This window comes from Typopeltis vanoorti, chromosome 5 (genome assembly GCF_054136105.1).
Source record: "Typopeltis vanoorti isolate ZY-2024b chromosome 5, IOZ_Tvanoo_1.0, whole genome shotgun sequence".
NCBI classification, from domain to species: domain Eukaryota; kingdom Metazoa; phylum Arthropoda; class Arachnida; order Uropygi; family Thelyphonidae; genus Typopeltis; species Typopeltis vanoorti.
The window spans coordinates 32787146-32806261 of record NC_143553.1 but is presented as its reverse complement, the minus strand read 5'-3'; the positions used below and the strand labels follow the sequence as shown (position 1 = coordinate 32806261).

At 38.0% G+C, this 19116-nt stretch overlaps 1 protein-coding gene across 2 annotated transcripts in view; it reads left to right on the top strand.

Annotated features, from left to right (window-relative positions):
• The window catches only part of FipoQ (F-box/LRR-repeat protein FipoQ), a 303650-nt gene that overhangs the window by 81373 nt on the left and 203161 nt on the right, over positions 1-19116 (top strand). For both annotated transcript variants that reach the window (XM_090393073.1, XM_090393072.1), the window contains exon 2: positions 7908-8118. In XM_090393073.1, the coding sequence (XP_090249199.1) occupies positions 7908-8118 (211 nt within the window). The remainder of the gene's footprint in view (positions 1-7907; positions 8119-19116) is intronic.

Below are 19116 nucleotides of genomic sequence, written 5' to 3'. Positions count from 1 at the left end.
GGTTGGTGAGATGGATAGGAGGGTGGTTGAAGAAGAGATACCAGAGAGTGGTTTTATCAGGAGTGGAGTCTAAAAGAAGGCTTGTGACTAGTGGAGTGCCACAGGGCTCTGTTCTTGGACCACTGCTTTTCAATTTGTTCGTCAATAATTTGGGAAAGGATTTGAGAGGAATTGTTCACTTGTTTGCTGATGATGCAAAGTTGGGTAGAGCAATTATGAGTGCACAGGATGTCAAAATTTTACAGGATGATTTGGAGAGTTTGGAGGACTGGGATAGGAAAAATGGATGTCAATTTAATGTGGCAAAGTGTAAGGTTATGCACTTTGGGGTGAAAAGAATAGCAGCAGTATATCACATTGGTGGAACCGTACTCCAGGAGATTGATGAGGCCAGTGATTTGGGAGTGTTGGTGAATAGGGAATTGAAGTTTAGGGGGCACATTGCAAAAGTGACTAAAACAGCTCACCAAATCACTTGGCTTCTGAAAAATACTTTAACATGCAGAGACAAACAAGTTGTTGTTCCTCTGTATCGAGTCTTGATAAGACCCCTTCTGGACTACTGTGCCCAGTTATGGACACCAGGGTTTCTTCGTGATGGGGAAGAAGTGGAGAGGATCCAGAGACGAGTGACCAAGATGATAGCAGGTCTGTGGAATGAACCTTATGAGAATAGGTTGAAGATTTGTGGGTTGCAGAAATTGGTTGATAGGCGAAGGAGGGGTGATATGATTGAGACATTCAAATTACTGTAGGGTTTCTATAAGATTGATCCAGAAGATATTTTTGAAAATATGACTGGTGGTGGGAGGACTAGGGGCCATGAATGGAAGCTGGGCAAGAGCGTGGTTGACAAGGGTGTTAGAGCTAGGTTTTTTACTTGGAGAGTAGTGAATGAGTGGAATAAGCTTCCAGGGTCTGTTGTGGGTGCTACGACCGTGAATGAGTTCAAGGCAAGGTATGATAGATACTGTGTTAATGTCGAATAGTTGTTCTTGACATGATGTTAGGGCCTCCCTCGATGAGTCTGTCGTCTCCTTGGAGTTGCCCGGAACAATAATAATAATAATAACACAACTTGAAGAGACACTTTACTTCGAGACATGCGGATCACACAAAACTTGATGCATAACTACGAAAAGATGAAATACAGAAGTTGAAGAAGAACTTGTATACCCAGCAGAAAACGTTCAACAAGCAAAGAACGCAGCACCACAGCATTGTCAAAGCCAACTTTGTGGTAAGCGAAAAAATCGCTAAGCATTCTAAGTCATTTGGTGAAGGAGAATTTATCAAAGAATGTCTGCTGGATGTTGCAAGTATAATATGTCCTGAAAAGAAAAAAGACTTCGAGAATATTCGTTTGTCGAGACGTGCTGTTGTCCGACGGATAGAAATTATGGCTGATGATATCAAAAAAAGTTTAAAAGAGAAGATTGCTAGATTGGAAGCATTTTCAATTGCTTTGGATCACAGCACCGATGCCTCCGATACAGCACAACTAGCAATATTTATTCGAGGAGTTGATGCGGATTTCACCATCACAGAATAATTATTGGCGCTTCGGCCGTTAAAAGGAACAACTACCGGTGAAGATATATTTGAAACAGTCAACACAATCTTCGAGAGATTTGGGCTTAAATGGAGTTCACTATCTGGCATATGCACTGATGTAGCCCCTGCAATGGTTGGTGCACAGAAGGGATTTATTGGAATAGTTCATGAAAGAGCAATAGAACTACAGATCCATCCGGAAAATTTACCAATTTTTCACTGCATTATCCACCAACAAAATCTGTGTGCAAAATCGATTAAATTCACAAATGTTATGGAAGTTGTAGTAGCCAGTATTAACTTTATTAAGTCATGTGCACTTAATCACCGCCAATTTAAGGAGTATTTGGCAGACCTATTTTCGGATTATGAAGATGTGTCTTATTATTGTGAAGTGAGGTGATTGAGTAAAGGTAAAATGTTAAAACGATTTTATGATCTGAGACAAGGTATTGCAGATTTTATGGACATAAAGGGAAACACAATTAACCACGTAAAAGATGATGAGTGGGTGTGCGATTTAGCAGTCCTTGTAGATGTCACCTGATACCTAAACGAACTGAATCTTAAATTGCAGAAACAAGGACAATTGGTTCATTAACTGCATGGACATGTCAAAGCTTTTTGTAATAAACTAAGATTGTTGGAAAGTCAGATAAGAGCTAAAAATTGTAATCATTTTCCTACTCTAGCAACTCATAAAAATATCCCTTATAATTGTTATGGAGATGAACTGAAGGCACTAATAGAGCAATTTGATACAAGGTTTGCCGACTTCAAAAACAAAGACTCCACATTCGCTATGTTTCCTCGTCTGATGGATGCTGATGTAAATAATGTGCCAGAAAACTTACAGATGGAACTTATTGAGCTTCGGGCGGATTTAGTGCTAAAATCACAATTTAACAACATTGCTTTGACGGATTTTTATAAATTTTATTTGGTGTAAGAAAAATATACAAATTTACACGCCTTTTCAAGAAAAATCATTTGTCTTTTCGGAAGCACATGAACAGTTTGTGTGAACAGTTTTTTTCGAGGATGAAATACAATAAATCAAAAATTCGGACAAGAATAACGGACGAAAACCTCGAAAATTCTATGCGATTATCCTTAAGTAATATTAACGTCAATATTGATAGTCTCGTAGTTGAAGTACAATGCAAATCTTCACATTAAATTATGTCGTTCATTATATTATAAAATTTATGTAGAGCTTTATACCAAAACATTATATTATAAATAAATGAAATATGAAGCAGCAACTTGTTTTAATTCATTTAACATTAATTTATTTTATTTAATAATTTGGTCCGGCCCTTGACTCGGAGACAGAATGATAATTTGGCCCCCGAAATAGGAAAGGTTGCCCATGCCTGCATTAGAGAGTGGTCTAGTTGTATGGGTTAACATGCAGTGGGGAGATTATGACAACCGTGTAGCTGTAATAGCACTTGACGTTGTTGGAATACAGATACCTGTTTTTTTTAACACACTAAAACACTAGGGATCAGTAGGATGTTTGTGTATCGGACTATTAAGCGTTAAAACGATACAGTAGACGTATCTAACCGGCAAAGAACGCGTAGACCAACCTACTTTAAAACAACAGCTTGTGAGGGTTGCGAAAACTAGCATTTCCTGTAATCCTGTGAAAACGGAGAAAATGTTCTCGCGAGAGATGAATGTTTCGCAGAGAACGATGTCACGTGTACTAACCGACGACCTTTGGGTAAGAACCAATCATCATTCTACTGGACACTTCCTAACACCACAACTTATGCGACAGAGAGTGATAAAATCAAAAGGCACTTCTCCAGCAGTACGCCAATTAAATTTGATTTGAGAGCAGAGAATGGTCAAAACGACGTAGGGAAAGAAATTAAAACACTATATTTGTTTATTTTAGTTGTAAGTATAGTTGTTGAAAACTAATTATTAATTAAGTAATCAAATTACTAAGTTAACATAAATAAAATAATCGTTCAAAATATAAAATTGTCTCACGTGAAAAGTGCAGCTCGGGGCGGACTTCCCCCTCCGTACCCCCCTAGCTACACCACTGGGGGAGTGTTATTGATGATAGCCGATGAAATGCAACCAAAGAGAGTAGAATTTCAACTTGACAATGAAAATAGCATATTTGAGGCTATCTGGTGTGAGACAGAGGCCTGCAGAACAAAATATACAGTTACATGCTTTTAGAGACCAGGGGGATAGTATGCATCTGCAAATAAGCTTAATGAGTGGAGGGTGGGTAATTATTATGGGGGATTTCAACTATGGGAACATAAGTTGAAAAGAGGAAAGGACACATGCAAGGAAGGAAATAGAATTTATGCAGTTACTAAGGAATAATTATCTGAGACAGCATGTGATGGAATATACTAGGGGTTTGAAAGTGTTCCATCTCGCAATTGCATCTGAGAATTTGTATATAACCAATAGGACCACGTTGCCACCAATTGGTCAGAGCGATCATATGGTCTTGACCTGGGACGTGGCTAAATGTGTGAAATTTTCAATTAAGAATGAATATATGTGAAATTACATTACCTTCAGGCACTGTAATTTCACATATGTTCATTTCTTGTATATATGTGAAACGGCTTTTTTTTGCCATTTCACGGATTTCTTGTACCGTGCCATGGCATGTGAAACTGCGTGGGCTGGTTGATGGTAGTGCATAGGAAGTGGTAAAGGAGTGTTTGAGGAAAGTAATGGCAGACTGCATACCTAGTCAGGAGAGTAAATCAAGTGGGAGTTAAATGGATGAATATAATAATTAAGATGTAGCTATAAAAATATGTTGAGGGAATACAAGGAGAAAAGTAACTAGCTGGCACATTAACAGTACAAAGCACAGGCCAGTAGGGTAACCAGTTTGGCAAGAAAGGCAAAAGCAGAGTATGAAAGGAAATTAACAGTGCAGGTCAAAGATAATCCCAAACAGTTCTTTCGATATGCTGCAAGTAAAAGAAAGAATGCTTACAGCAGAATGATTTGAATGAATGCCGATGGCAGGGAGTTAACTGAATCAGGCGAAATAGTAGAATTACTAAGTTTAATATAATAAATTTAGTTTAATCCTTTATCCAAGTGTGTGCAAACAAAGTTTGCGCCTGAAAGTATCTTCAGAACTGGGGGTAAAGTGGTACAACACCGGGCAACTCGTTGCAAAGGTGGAGCAAGCCACCAACACTCCCATCTCAGTATCTCCCATAATGCAAAACACATCTCCTTGCGGATATGTATAATATTATGCATTAAGGGAAGAGCCACTTCCCAGACTAGTTTCGACCTTTATTGAAGTCTCTTCAGTGGGAACCAGGCCCAAGTGGAGATACAGGCAAAAGCATTAGCAAGGTCATCTTCTCCTATAGGAGTTGCCAAAAGGTGTGCCACCTTTTTATTAAATTACTCTGGATTTAGAGAAAGATGTTGAAAGTTTATTTTTCACTTGGTCAGACTATAATAAATTTAGTTTAATCCTTTATCCAAGTGTGTGCAAACAAAGTTTGCACCTGAAAGTATCTTCAGGACTGGGGGTAAAGTGGTACAACACCGGGCCAAAAAATTTTTTTTTTCATCAAGAATTACTAAGTGAACACTTTCCAAAAGTATATCACACAAGAGGAGATGATGCAGTACCGAGCGAGGTGACGGCTTGTATGGGAACCGAGGTAAATGAAATGGTGGTGCATAGCATATTGCAGAACTTTAATGTGAATACAGTTATGGAATTAAATGTTATACCAACTCCACTTTTACGTGAAGGTGCTAGAGAATTGTCAGTGCCCTTGATCACATTGTTAATCTAAGTCTCAGCTGTGGGTTAGTCAAAGAGAGGAAATTGTTCCATTGCATAAAGGAGGCTTAACACGTTCATTGCTAATCACGCGATATCGCGTGTTGCGAGTTCTCACCAGTCGGCCGATCACGCGTTATCGCGTAGACGTCGCTAACTAAATAAAAAAATTTTAAAAATTTGGCCACCACACGAAATTCCAATTTTCAGCTTGGCAATGAACGTGTTAAAGACTGTTGTAGCAAATTACCGACCGTTGAGCATATTAAGAGTTGTTGTCAAGGTACTGGAAAAGTTGGTCAAGAGCAAAATATAAGAATGTATAGATGGAAATGGGATACTGTATGGGAGCAACATGGTTTTGTGAAGGATAGGTTATACCTCAGTAACTTGCTCATGTTTTATAATACAATGACAGCTGAGTTGGGTTTACAGTAATGCTGCTGGACTTTGAAAAAGCTTTGACAGGATACCACATGGAATTCTTTTGGTAGGTAGGTAGGTAGGTATGGTGGCTATCAGGAGAACATTTTTTACAAGAGTAATAGGCTTCCCTTAGTTTGGACAAAGACCTATTGTCATAGTGCTCTGAGCACTGTGAGAAATGAAGTTTGGACATTGTATTGACATTCTGGTCCCTTATTGTTACATGCACTGTGGAGGGTGTATAGAATGATCTAGTTAATTATCAATATATAATACGGCATGTTAAACTGCAACGGGTGTAGCAATGTAGTTTCAGGAAATGGAAGTGTGATGGACTGACAGGTCAATGGCTGTTGGATTCTATGAATAGTTATTCTATGAATTGTTGTGGGCGAAAATATGTCTACCATCACTGTAAAACTGAATACAAATTTGATGGAGAAATTATCAAAATACTTGTTTTCATTTATCAACATTTAGTGGAAATTCTATCCAGGACGTTTGGATCTGTAATTGGGGTCAGTGATATACTGAGGTTTTACATTTTATATGGTGTCCTAGTTTAGAAATATGCATTGGGCCGTACATTTCAAAAGAAACTTATCTACTATGCACTATTAATGCAGTGAAACACTCTGCAGTGGTATTATAAAACTATTGAATTATAATAAATTATAAAAAAATTACATGAAAACATTTTTTTTTGGATTTGACACTTGATTATTCATTAATTATTTTACTGCGAAAAAGGGTAGAATAGTAACTTGGCGATATATTAGTCACTGGTTGCATAAATTGTCTTCTAAAATTACCGAAATGCACCAATAGGCGCAGGCCGCATAATGAACTGGTGGAACTATTTCTTGATTATTATCATTATTACGTGACATCTTCAAGTATTTTTCACGGGAGGGCACTCCACTCTACGCAGTACTCTACTACTTAAACCTTCATGTATACATAACGCCACTATCTACACAAAAACTCCACAAAGCACCGTCTACTGCCACTAATAGTATTTTTGTCTATAAATTGCTTATGTACTTGGGTCGATTTGCCTGTATGCGGGATGAAAAATTCGCGTTCGTCGGAGAAAAACCCTGCTACCGCCGTATGAGTTCGGCTAAACCTTCATTTGAAAAAGTCCATATGAAGATTCTCTTCATGACGAGAATCAAACTGAAGTTTTTTCAGACGAAGGACGCAATGTTCTTCGACTGGAAGTGCGCATGTCTACTTCCTGTGTTGATATGGCAGGAAGAGAGAAAGTATGCAAATTTGGCATAAAATAAATAAAGTAAAAACATACCACAGAGAAACGATCATAACACTGACATTGTTGTATAAAGTTTATTTTGGGGACTTCCAATTTTACCCAAGGCTAAAATTTATGAATTGCCAAAATTACGAAGAAAAAATAATGAAACTAAAAAGTGTGTCGAGAACTAGCTAATTCACCCGTGTTATTCGCCTACATGAACAGGAAGGCAACCTCGCATATATTTTCCTTACTTTAATTATTTTAATTCTAACACTTTATTTTGGCTATACCAAAATAAAGAAGTCAGTACTAAAATCTATAATATTTCTTACATTTTAGCACTTCATGTTGAATATCAATTATGTATAAACTAACTAATATTCAACGCTCGATGTGATTCCATTAGCACTGTTAATTAACGGAGAGTGAGAGTTCATTGTATAGCATGTTGATGAAATTCGCCAGTATAACTAAAAATATATATTTAAAAAAATGAAGGTCTATTAAAAACAGCAAGTAACAACAACAACACAACGAAAACTCATAGGTCCTTGTGATTAATGGGAGACAGTGGCTTAACGTATCAGAAATGGGAGTAAAGTGTTACAGCTATCAGATTTTCTAATCCTTTCCGCTGTTTTTATTGGAGGGAGAGGCTGAAATTACTTTTTACATCGTTTAAATAAGTGAGGGCTTTCCAGTATTTCATGCATTAGATATAAATTGCCACTTTTTAATTTGATTATTTTTATTTTTACTTGTCGTGGTACACAGGACTAGCAACTTAAACACCAATAATCCAGTTATACTTAAAATAACACGAGGCAATTGATCTAAAAATAATTTTGTTCTTTTCAGACGATTGAAAAACTTCCAGATAAGGTTCTTCTGAAAATATTTGGATACCTTCCACATAATGAAGTGGGTAGATTGGCTCGTGTCTGCAAGAAATGGAGGATGATTTCATGTGATTCTCGCCTATGGAGCAATGTTTCATTAAGGCCAGAAGTTTCGGGACTTCATGTTTCAAGCATTGAATCATTGCTAGCTTTAATCGCAATTCGTTTTGGTAAGTATATAGGTATGCTTTTGTCGGAGTAAATATTTTATTTCTGAAAAAGGTTGTTCAGAGACGTATTGAAACATTATTATTCAACTCCCAGGATTATCTTTTCTACCTTCTCTTGCAGCTGAGAAGTGAACATTTTCTGACGTATTCCCTCTTATAAAAATCTTCACTTTATATTTTAGGTGTGTAGTTCATGAACGCGTGATGTGTGTAAAATGTGTGTTGAGCGGTGAGAAGGCAGAAACGTTGAGTGAAAGAAACGACTGTGTTGGTCTAGCAAAGGATCCTAAAGGTAAGAAATTTGTAATGATATGATTAACGAATCGTTGTTGGAAGTAACGAAAGATTAAAAGCATTGTGACAATAAATTGTGAGATTGCAAATCTGTCGATTCAGTATGACTGAAACAATCGAGAAGGGATGTGAAAGCGTCCGACTTCATTGGGGACTTCCAATTTTACCCAAAGCTAAAAATTTATGAATTCCCAAAATTTTCAGATATTTTGGTATAATAAAATGTGGGAAAGAAATTATTATTATTATTATCTGAAACCTCCAGGGAGTCAAAGACTCATCGAGGGAAGCTGCAAATTATCCAACCCAGCTATCATACCTTCCCTTAAATTCATTTACACTAGATGCACTCACTACCCCTAAGGTCAAATTATTCCACTCACTTACTGCTCTCTGGGAGAAAAACCTAGCTCTTACCCCTTTCTTGACTGGAAAATAACCTTAACTTCCATGGATACTCTCATGTTCTCTCCCCGCCTTCCATATAATGAAAACTTTCATCATTTAAAATGCTATAACACCCATTCAAAAGTTTATAGACCTCTATCATATCACCCCTCTTTCTTCTGTTAACCCGAGTCTGTAATTCATATGCAATCTGTCCTCATAATCTAAATCCCATAATCCGGATATAATCTTTGTAACTCTTCTTTGCACTCTTTCCACAGCTTCTTTATCCCCTTGGAACCCGGGAGACCAAATCTGTGCACAGTAATCCAGGTGTGGTCTTATCAAAGCCTTATAAAGAGGAAAAATTACTTCCTTATCCTTACATGTCAAGGTTCGCTTCAACATAGCAATTATCCTCTGAGTTGTATTTGCAACTTTTGCTATGTGACTTTTGAACTTTAAATTCTTATCCACCAATACACCAAGATCGCTTGTCTGTTCAGTTTCTTGTAGCATAACCCAGCTATATAATATGCTGCTGGAACTCTAATCACGCCAAAGTGCATAACTTGACACTTACTAACATTAAACTGATAGCCATTTCCATTTGCCCAGATTTCCATTCTATTCAAATCATTTTGTAATTGCTGAATATCAGTAGCATCCCTGATTGTCCTGCCTCTCTTTGCACCATCAGCAAACAATTGCACATCTGATGATAGACCCTGCTTGATGTCATTAATGTATAGATTGAACAATAATGGCCCAAGGACTGAACCCTGAGGCATACCACTGGTTACCTTAAATCTGGCAGATTCACACCCACTGTATACCACTTTTTGATATCTGTCTGTCAACAATCCCCTGATCTAAGTCAATAGATTATATTCCAATCCCATATTCTCCAGTTTACGCAATGGCCTGTCGTGTGGTATCCTATCAAATGCCTTAAAAAAATCCAACATTATCATAGTGTATCCATTCCCTTTATCCAACTCGGCCGTAACATTGTTATGAAATATGAACAAATTATTAAAACACGACCTTCATTTAGTAAAGATATGCTCTTCCCTGCAGAGTATAGAATGCTTGTCTACCCATTTCTGTATGCGAGTTCTTACCAACTTCTCTAAAATCTTCACTACCACACCAGTGATACAACTATTTCTGCTTACTTAGAAAGTATTTATTGCATACGTTTCAGTATTTTACCACTGGTCTAGCGACAACACTTGTTCTTCCATTTTTTCTTGCATATTATATTAGCAGAATGGTTATTAATTGAATAGGGTTGCATTTACTGAAAGCAGTAACTGTAAAAATGCAAGAACAAGTGTTGTCGCTAGTTACATACGTTCCAGTGGTAAAATACTGAAACGTATGTAATAAATACTTTCTAAATAAGCAGAGATAGTTATATCTGCTTACTTAGAAAGTATTTATTGCGTACGTTTCACTGATTAGAGTGGACAGCTATCCCTTTCAGAAGTATCAGGAATATGGAACAAACTGTTCGTTGCATAGAAGATACTAATCGCGCAAGTGTAGTCTTTCGTCTTGTTAATGTTTTAAGCAACCCTCCCGATCCATATTTCCAGTTCCTCACCTTGCTTGTTACTGGCTCAATGTATGCTCTGACGCTTCCGTTCTCAGGTCAGTTTGTCATATTTCCTGGATGCAAAACCCTGGCAGTGATCTGTACAGGATCGGATAACCCAGTCTAGAAAGCCTTTTTATTTCTTAGAGATGTTCATCGCGTTAATGAAAATGTAAACATGTGAATGAAAATTCACAGAGCATGCGCATCACTACTCATCCTACGGTGCCCTGGTAGTTCAATAATAAAAACTAGAGTAGGACAGATACAGATCCCATCATGAAAAATTTTAACCTATTATGCATGATTCTGGTGAGGGTGGGATAAAGATTCTAGATAATCAATAAATAGGCTGACCATATTTCCTTGAGACAAAAACGGGACATTGGGATGGCAAAAACGGGACGGGGGTTATGTAATATTCTGTATTTATGAAAAAGTAAGACGATAAAAAAAGTTTTATTACATAAACATATTGAGCTTATCATTATTCTTCAGTGACAGCATACAAAAATTTAGGTAGATGTAGAGGAGACTGTATTTCAGGTAAGGAAATAAAGTCTATAATTTTGTCTCGAACACCGCAATTTAGCAAAACGTGCCGCACAACGATTGGAAAAAGTTTGCTGTCTTTTTTTTGTTTGATGCATCTAAACTGACTGTAAGGCTTTTTGTATTATTCAAATCCTGTATTACTTTGCGCAATATCTATGGTGATAAAACGTTGGTAACTATTGCTTCTGATTTGGCACGTGCGGAAGAAAATTTTCGTTCATAAATTTTATTCATCAATGTCGACAAGCATTCATTTGCGCGAAAACTTTGGCAGTGACTCACAATATGATAAGCAACAAGAGCTTCATTTGCTGCAATTTTATCGAATTTCAAATTTCATTATCACCGCTCACCATAAACGAGCTGATGTTTTTAACTGAAGTCTTTTCAGCATCCTTATGTTTCTGGCTACATAGATGTTGGTTGATGTCGCTTCTGCCTCCATGAGGAACAAAAAAATAGACATTACAATGTTGGTACAAAAGAATCGTCAGAAGGCTGTCTTCTTGTTCCCCTTTCTCAAGTCATAAAACGTGCAAGTGCAATTGCGGGCGTATCGGGGTCGACTGTTAAAAGAATTCGTAGGGAATCAAAAGGTGAAGGTAAGCCAAAATTTAAATCTCCTAAAAAAAAAAAAAAGCGCCAAAGAAAGAAAACCATCGAAACCGTAGCTTTGAATGATTTTGATGTAGACGTTATAAGAAGAGCTATTCACGAATTTTACGTGGTCGAGAAAAGAGTGCCAACTGTTCCGAAATTGATTCCTGTGCATAAAGAAAAAAATAATTTTCCTTGGAAAAGAGAAACTTTAAGGAAAATACTTCATGAAATCGGATTTTGTTTTAAAAAGTCCCAGAATAAAAGGAAACTTATCATGGAGCGAAGTGACATTGTTTTATGTAGAACGCAGTATTTGCACGTATTAACACTCTACGTACATTTTCCCAACTGTTATACAAGCAAAATAGTTACACTTTAAAAACAGCAATGTTCGTAAAAGAAAAGCTAAATTTTCCGACCTGTAATAATAAACAAGCTCAGTTTGTTTACTATTACATCCCAGAAGACAGACTGATTACCCTATTATCGGAATGGATTCTCCTTTTTCTGACATGCGCAGAAGTGTCGAGGGACCTCAAATCGGTGGGCGAACTATATTGATATACGATTATAGATTATGAATAATAATTTATGATTGACCAATATTAAAGTATATTTATAGTTTTTATTAAAAACGGGACAAAATTGACATTTTTATGAAAACTACAGGACGGCCGGGAAGTACGAAACAAACGGTACTGTACCGTTCAAAACGGTACGTATTGTCAGCCTATCCATAAACTCTGATTTTGAACCAATCGAAGTTTTTAAGCGCTTTAGGTTTTCAGCAAGTAGAGTAACGGTATTCTGACATCATGATATGATTTTGAAGTCTCATCTAATTTTTTTTTTTCGAAGGAGACAAAAAGAACAAAGTGTTCTTTGTGTGTATGGGGGGGGGGAAGGATTACTGCTAATGATGGCAAAATGATTCGATCCAACAGGAATTCAGAATGAAGGAGATAGCGTGGGATAGAGAGGCAACAAACTTGACATTATTTGGTGCCAGTAATAGCAATGGATTGTAAAAAAGTGGAATGAATGTAATTGTGTAAGAACATTGGTTCCTGGAGTAGACAAAGTAATCATTATAGAGAATATTGATTAGAAAACTATAATAGAAAATGCACAGAAAAGAAAAGGAATTCATAGAGGTTCAAAGTTAACTCTTAAATCGACCATAGAACCAACACTGCTTCAGGTGTTTTGCGGGTGACAGATGCAGAAACCTGCTCAGCTATTTGTCCCTTTTACTACGAACTTCAACCTAGTGTATGCATCATGTAGTTCAGTGCCTCTACACTGGATGACCGTTTTAGTTATCTTCCATTAGCTACTAAGGTTGCGCTTTTTAGAATTGGCTGTTATTATTTAATTGCCTATTCTATATCTCTGTGCTGAAGCTGTTTGTGACACTTGGACGAAATTTTTACCTAATTATCTACGTTTTAATGTGAGTTTTCCTTTGTTTAATACTTATTATTAGTTAAATCATTTATACCACCGAGAATTAGCATCTCTTTTACTTTCTTTTCTGTTTTTGAATTGCGCTTGTTATATTTTTAATTTTCGCTCCTGTAAACTCGACTGTCATCAGTGGCATATTTGGAACTGCCGTACCATATCCTTTTTAATGTTCTACTTTACTCACATGACCATTACTCACCTACTTCAGTGCGTTGTTGTTGTTGTTGTTGTTTCTCCTTTTGCCGCTTGATTTTCTTTGTCCTTGTAATAATTAGCTTTAGTCTTGAGATTTCTTAAGTTAAATGATTTTTAATAACTTCATTTGTTTCAAACACCTGGTATGCTATTGTTTAATGGGGGATAAGCTTATTTAATCTTCACCACTCAGATTAGTGTTTTTTCCTTTCTTGCTGTTCTGGTTTTTGTGTTTATGAAGCTATTTCATGGCATTACTTTTATATTGCAATACCTCAACAATCATATCATGAAATATGTAAAAATAAAAAATAAAAAAATAAAAACATGAAACAGATAAAAAAATTATCTATTTTACAGGAGTGCTGAACAAACAGGCATTTAAAGATATAGATTTAAACTCTAATTTTTGTTCTGATAAAAGTATTGCTTTATGAGAGACTTCGGAATTCTGAAGCATTTCTGGAGAAATTCCTGATTGTGTTTGCAGATAATATTTTGGAAGCTGAACCAATTGATATAGCTGATAAATTAAGAGGAATTTTAGCGAAATCTACCAACACAAACCGGTAGCGCTTTATAATGAAGTTTTAGTAATAGACCCGAAATTCTGTTGAAAATCTTCCAGTATTTTGGATTTTTGAAAGGACAACTAAGGCTTTCCTGGTTGGCCAAATAGTTAGCATATCCGCTCTTCAGCCAAGTGGCTGCAGGTTCTCTGGAAATGGATTATGGGACCCTGCCGATTCTTCTATCAGAAGGGGGCTTCACTCCAAAAATCTAATGAGGCACAGGAGTGACTATACGGCGTAAAACTGACATCTGATCTGATCCTGTGGCTTCCTCTCTTTGAGAGGGTTGCAGCTGATTACATCAAATGTGACAAATGCAGCTGATTACATCAAATTATCAGTTATTCACATCAGATGTGAATAACTAATAACTAAAGGAAAACCATCTTAAGCACTATGTAATGGAGGGTACACAAGATCGAGAGTTCAGATCTGATCTTATTATTGGAGAATGCGATTGTGAATGGGGCACCCCCGTCTCCGTCAATTTGGCGGTGATCATGGGGTAATCTCCTTGTAGTGGCAGCTATATGAAACATCTTTAAGAAAATTATATATATAGAACTACAGGGTATGAAGGTAAAGACAGCAGAAGTACATTATGACCAGAAGCACGGCAAGTCAATTAGGACAACAATGACAAGCTGAGAGCTTTCAGCAGTGCAATGGCATAAGAATTTGTAGGGAAGAGATGTTGGTAGTCAAGGAGTATTTGAAGAAAGCAGTATCAGAATGTATACCCAGAGTCATCAGATGGATAAATTGGGTAGGAGTTAGCTAGAATTAAGATTAAGTGGCTCCATGACAGAAGTATCAAATTATAGGCCAATCAGTATCTCAGGAGTGGTGCTTAAGGTAATGGAGAATTGGATGGATAGAAATATGATACTCTATAAGGGAACGTGGTTTTGCGAAGGATTGCTCTTGCCTTAGTAATTTGTTTACTTTTTATAATTATCTGACAGTGGAGTTGGATAAGGAAAATAGTTCCCAAAGCCATTATAATGCACCCCACCCACCCACACACACACACAAACTTTTGGCCAATACGAATCGCCTTATTTCCCTGACGAGTAGTTTTACATGACCAGCAAAAAATTTAAGACATCCTCTTATGTGAAGTTCTGCCCGATATCTATAAACAGTCCAATCCACGATGTCAGTCATAAAGTGGCATCCACGTGGTCGTGCGCATTTTCCCGCCAGCGACCGTATGCTGCATATACTGTATGCATGTGATTTGTACTAATCGTGTTATGATGGTGGTTTTAATTATATCCGCCCTGGTTCTTCTAGAGGCACAATCGTGGTCATTGTAAATCTGGCAGATTCATTAATCGTGTGGTGGTTTTATTTATATCCGTCCTGTGTGCTGCTTGTATTCATTACGTTATGATGTTTGTTTCTGCATAATCCATGACCGTACGGATCTTGTTGTCTGCATGCGATGGATTCGGTGTTCTCAGCCGCATATTCCCGCAAGCGACCGTACTAGTTACGGAACTTCGCTAAACGGGACGTGGGCAGCTATCCTCCTCGCCAGCAGAGCTGAGCGTCACTGTGATGTCACTTTGCATAACTTTCGTTTCATCTCGATTTTGTCCGATTTTGGAAATGGATTAATTCCAAACCCGTAACGACAATAATCGGAAACTGTAGTACAATAAATAATGCGATATAATTATGTTACTACTTACTTTTAATGAGATGGCTCAGCTTCTCGGCCTTTGTAGAGTTGCTGGATATCTGGCTCGATATTGGTCAACTTCAGTCGAAGATCCACACACACACACACACACACACACACACACACACACACACACACACACACACACACACACACACACACACACACACACACACACACACACACACACACACACACACACACACACACACACACACACACACACACACACACACACACACACACACACACACACACACACACACACACACACACACACACACACACACACACACACACACACACACACACACACACACACACACACACACACACACACACACACACACACACACACACACACACACACACACCACACACACACACACACACACACACACACACACACACACACACACACACACACACACACACACACACACACACACACACACACACACACACACACACACACACACACACACACACACACACACACACACACACACACACACACACACACACACACACACACACACACACACACACACACACACACACACACACACACACACACACACACACACACACACACACACACACACACACACACACACACACACACACACACACACACACACACACACACACACACACACACACACACACACACACACACACACACACACACACACACACACACACACACACACACACACACACACACACACACACACACACACACACACACACACACACACACACACACACACACACACACACACACACACACACACACACACACACACACACACACACACACACACACACACACACACACACACACACACACACACACACACACACACACACACACACACACACACACACACACACACACACACACACACACACACACACACACACACACACACACACACACACACACACACACACACACACACACACACACACACACACACACACACACACACACACACACACACACACACACACACACACACACACACACACACACACACACACACACACACACACACACACACACACACACACACACACACACACACACACACACACACACACACACACACACACACACACACACACACACACACACACACACACACACACACACACACACACACACACACACACACACACACACACACACACACACACACACACACACACACACACACACACACACACACACACACACACACACACACACACACACACACACACACACACACACACACACACACACACACACACACACACACACACACACACACACACACACACACACACACACACACACACACACACACACACACACACACACACACACACACACACACACACACACACACACACACACACACACACACACACACACACACACACACACACACACACACACACACACACACACACACACACACACACACACACACACACACACACACACACACACACACACACACACACACACACACACACACACACACACACACACACACACACACACACACACACACACACACACACACACACACACACACACACACACACACACACACACACACACACACACACACACACACACACACACACACACACACACACACACACACACACACACACACACACACACACACACACACACACACACACACACACACACACACACACACACACACACACACACACACACACACACACACACACACACACACACACACACACACACACACACACACAGACGATTTTTGTATTTTGTGTTTACTTGAAGGAGCGATGAAAATCCTTTCTCACAAAAATAGGTTGTAGAAAATTGCATGATGATTTTCATCTTCTTCAGATAATTAGAAATTCACTTCTCACTGAAGGCGAGATCCAGAATCAAGCCAAACCAAGATCACGGAATTGCATTTTAACTGTTAATTAACTGTTATATTTTTGATAACGAAAGGTCGTTATCGTGACTATAATCCTGAATTAGATCTTGAACCCACAGAAATTTCTTATAAAAGTTATTCGGAAAATATGTTTCCAAATTCTGTTTCAGAGTTTTGAGATGGTCACAAACCCTTTCCAGAAACTCAGAATCAACAAAAAGATCATTTTCCCTAAAAAGATTCCAATGTTGGAAAAGGTGCAAATTATCTGTCTTTTACATAACTAATGCACAACACCAGTTGTTTTTTTCTCTCGAATGCCTTTATTTTGTCGTAGGCATCAAGAACAGTTAAAGAATTTCCCTGAAGGGAGAGATGTAGTTAATTTAATTTTCGAAAAAAATGTTTGAAAGATAGGACAATGCTGATAACCATGCTTCGTCAACAAGGAGAGACGCAAAATTAGAATTATGTTCATTTACAAACAATAAAACTTCGTGCCTTAATTGAAAATAATCTTGTTAGTACTTTGCCCCTGGAAAGCCAGCGAATTTCAGAATGAAGCAAAAGTTGCATATATTCACTGCCCATTTCATCGCAGAGTACTGAAAATAACCTGTTATTTAGCGGTCGAGCCTTAATAAAATTAACTAGTTTTACATCATTGTATAGCACAGTTTTAAATTCTGGTGGCAATCCTTTGGAGGCCAACCTTTTCCTATGTCATACATTGTTTCATAAACAATATGCCCGATTCATATCCAGAGCCACTTCCTTAACCATAGAAACAACCCCCTACTATGCCTGCCTGTAAGGGCTCGAGCTCCATCCGAACAAAAGCCCGTGCATTTTTCCTACTGGATCCCTTTGTGTATTATATAATTATTGAGAGTGAAATATTTTTTCTCCAGTTGTTCGAGATGACAAAGTTCCACAAAACAGAATATCATCATGAATGTTGTTATCATGTACATATCTTATGTAGCATATTAACTACGCATCATCTGTAACATCAGTAGTCTCATCTATTTGTAATGCATAATAAGGGCTCTTCTTAACTCTTTCGATTAACTGAGATTCTACGTCACCTCCCATATCATTAATTCTGCGACCTACAGTGTCATTGAAAGAGGAGTCAAATTAACATCTTTTAGTAACTTGTTGCCAAACATAGTTTTTACCACATACTTTATAGCTGGAAGTAGTAAATGTTCCCTGATAGAATGAGGTTTCCCTGTTTTTGCTATATACAAGCTTAAGAGATTGATGCTTCCAGTGCCTTGCTATTAATCGATCCCATGGCCGAAATACATCTTTATATGATTTAATGTCGCTAATCGTCGCTGAAATTGGCTTTTTTCCCCACAATTTGCTTATTTTTCACATCACAATGTTTAGTTTCTAAATGTCGGAGTTTTCCGGGTTTCATGTACTTGTTCGACAACACTTCATAACACAAAACACATTGAGGTTTCTGTTCACTTTCATCTCCACACCAAGTAAACCCGAATTCCAAATATGAACTGTTATATTTCCTGCTGTATTTTTTCTTTGAACTGCTTGTTTCTTCTACTTTAATAGTATCAGATTTACTTTCCGTTACAATATGTGTATCACAATTAGGGTTAGCATCAGAACTAGGACTTTTCAAAGTCCTAGTTCTAAGCTACTTTTCCATTATTAAAAATACATTTCCGAAAAATATATAAATATATA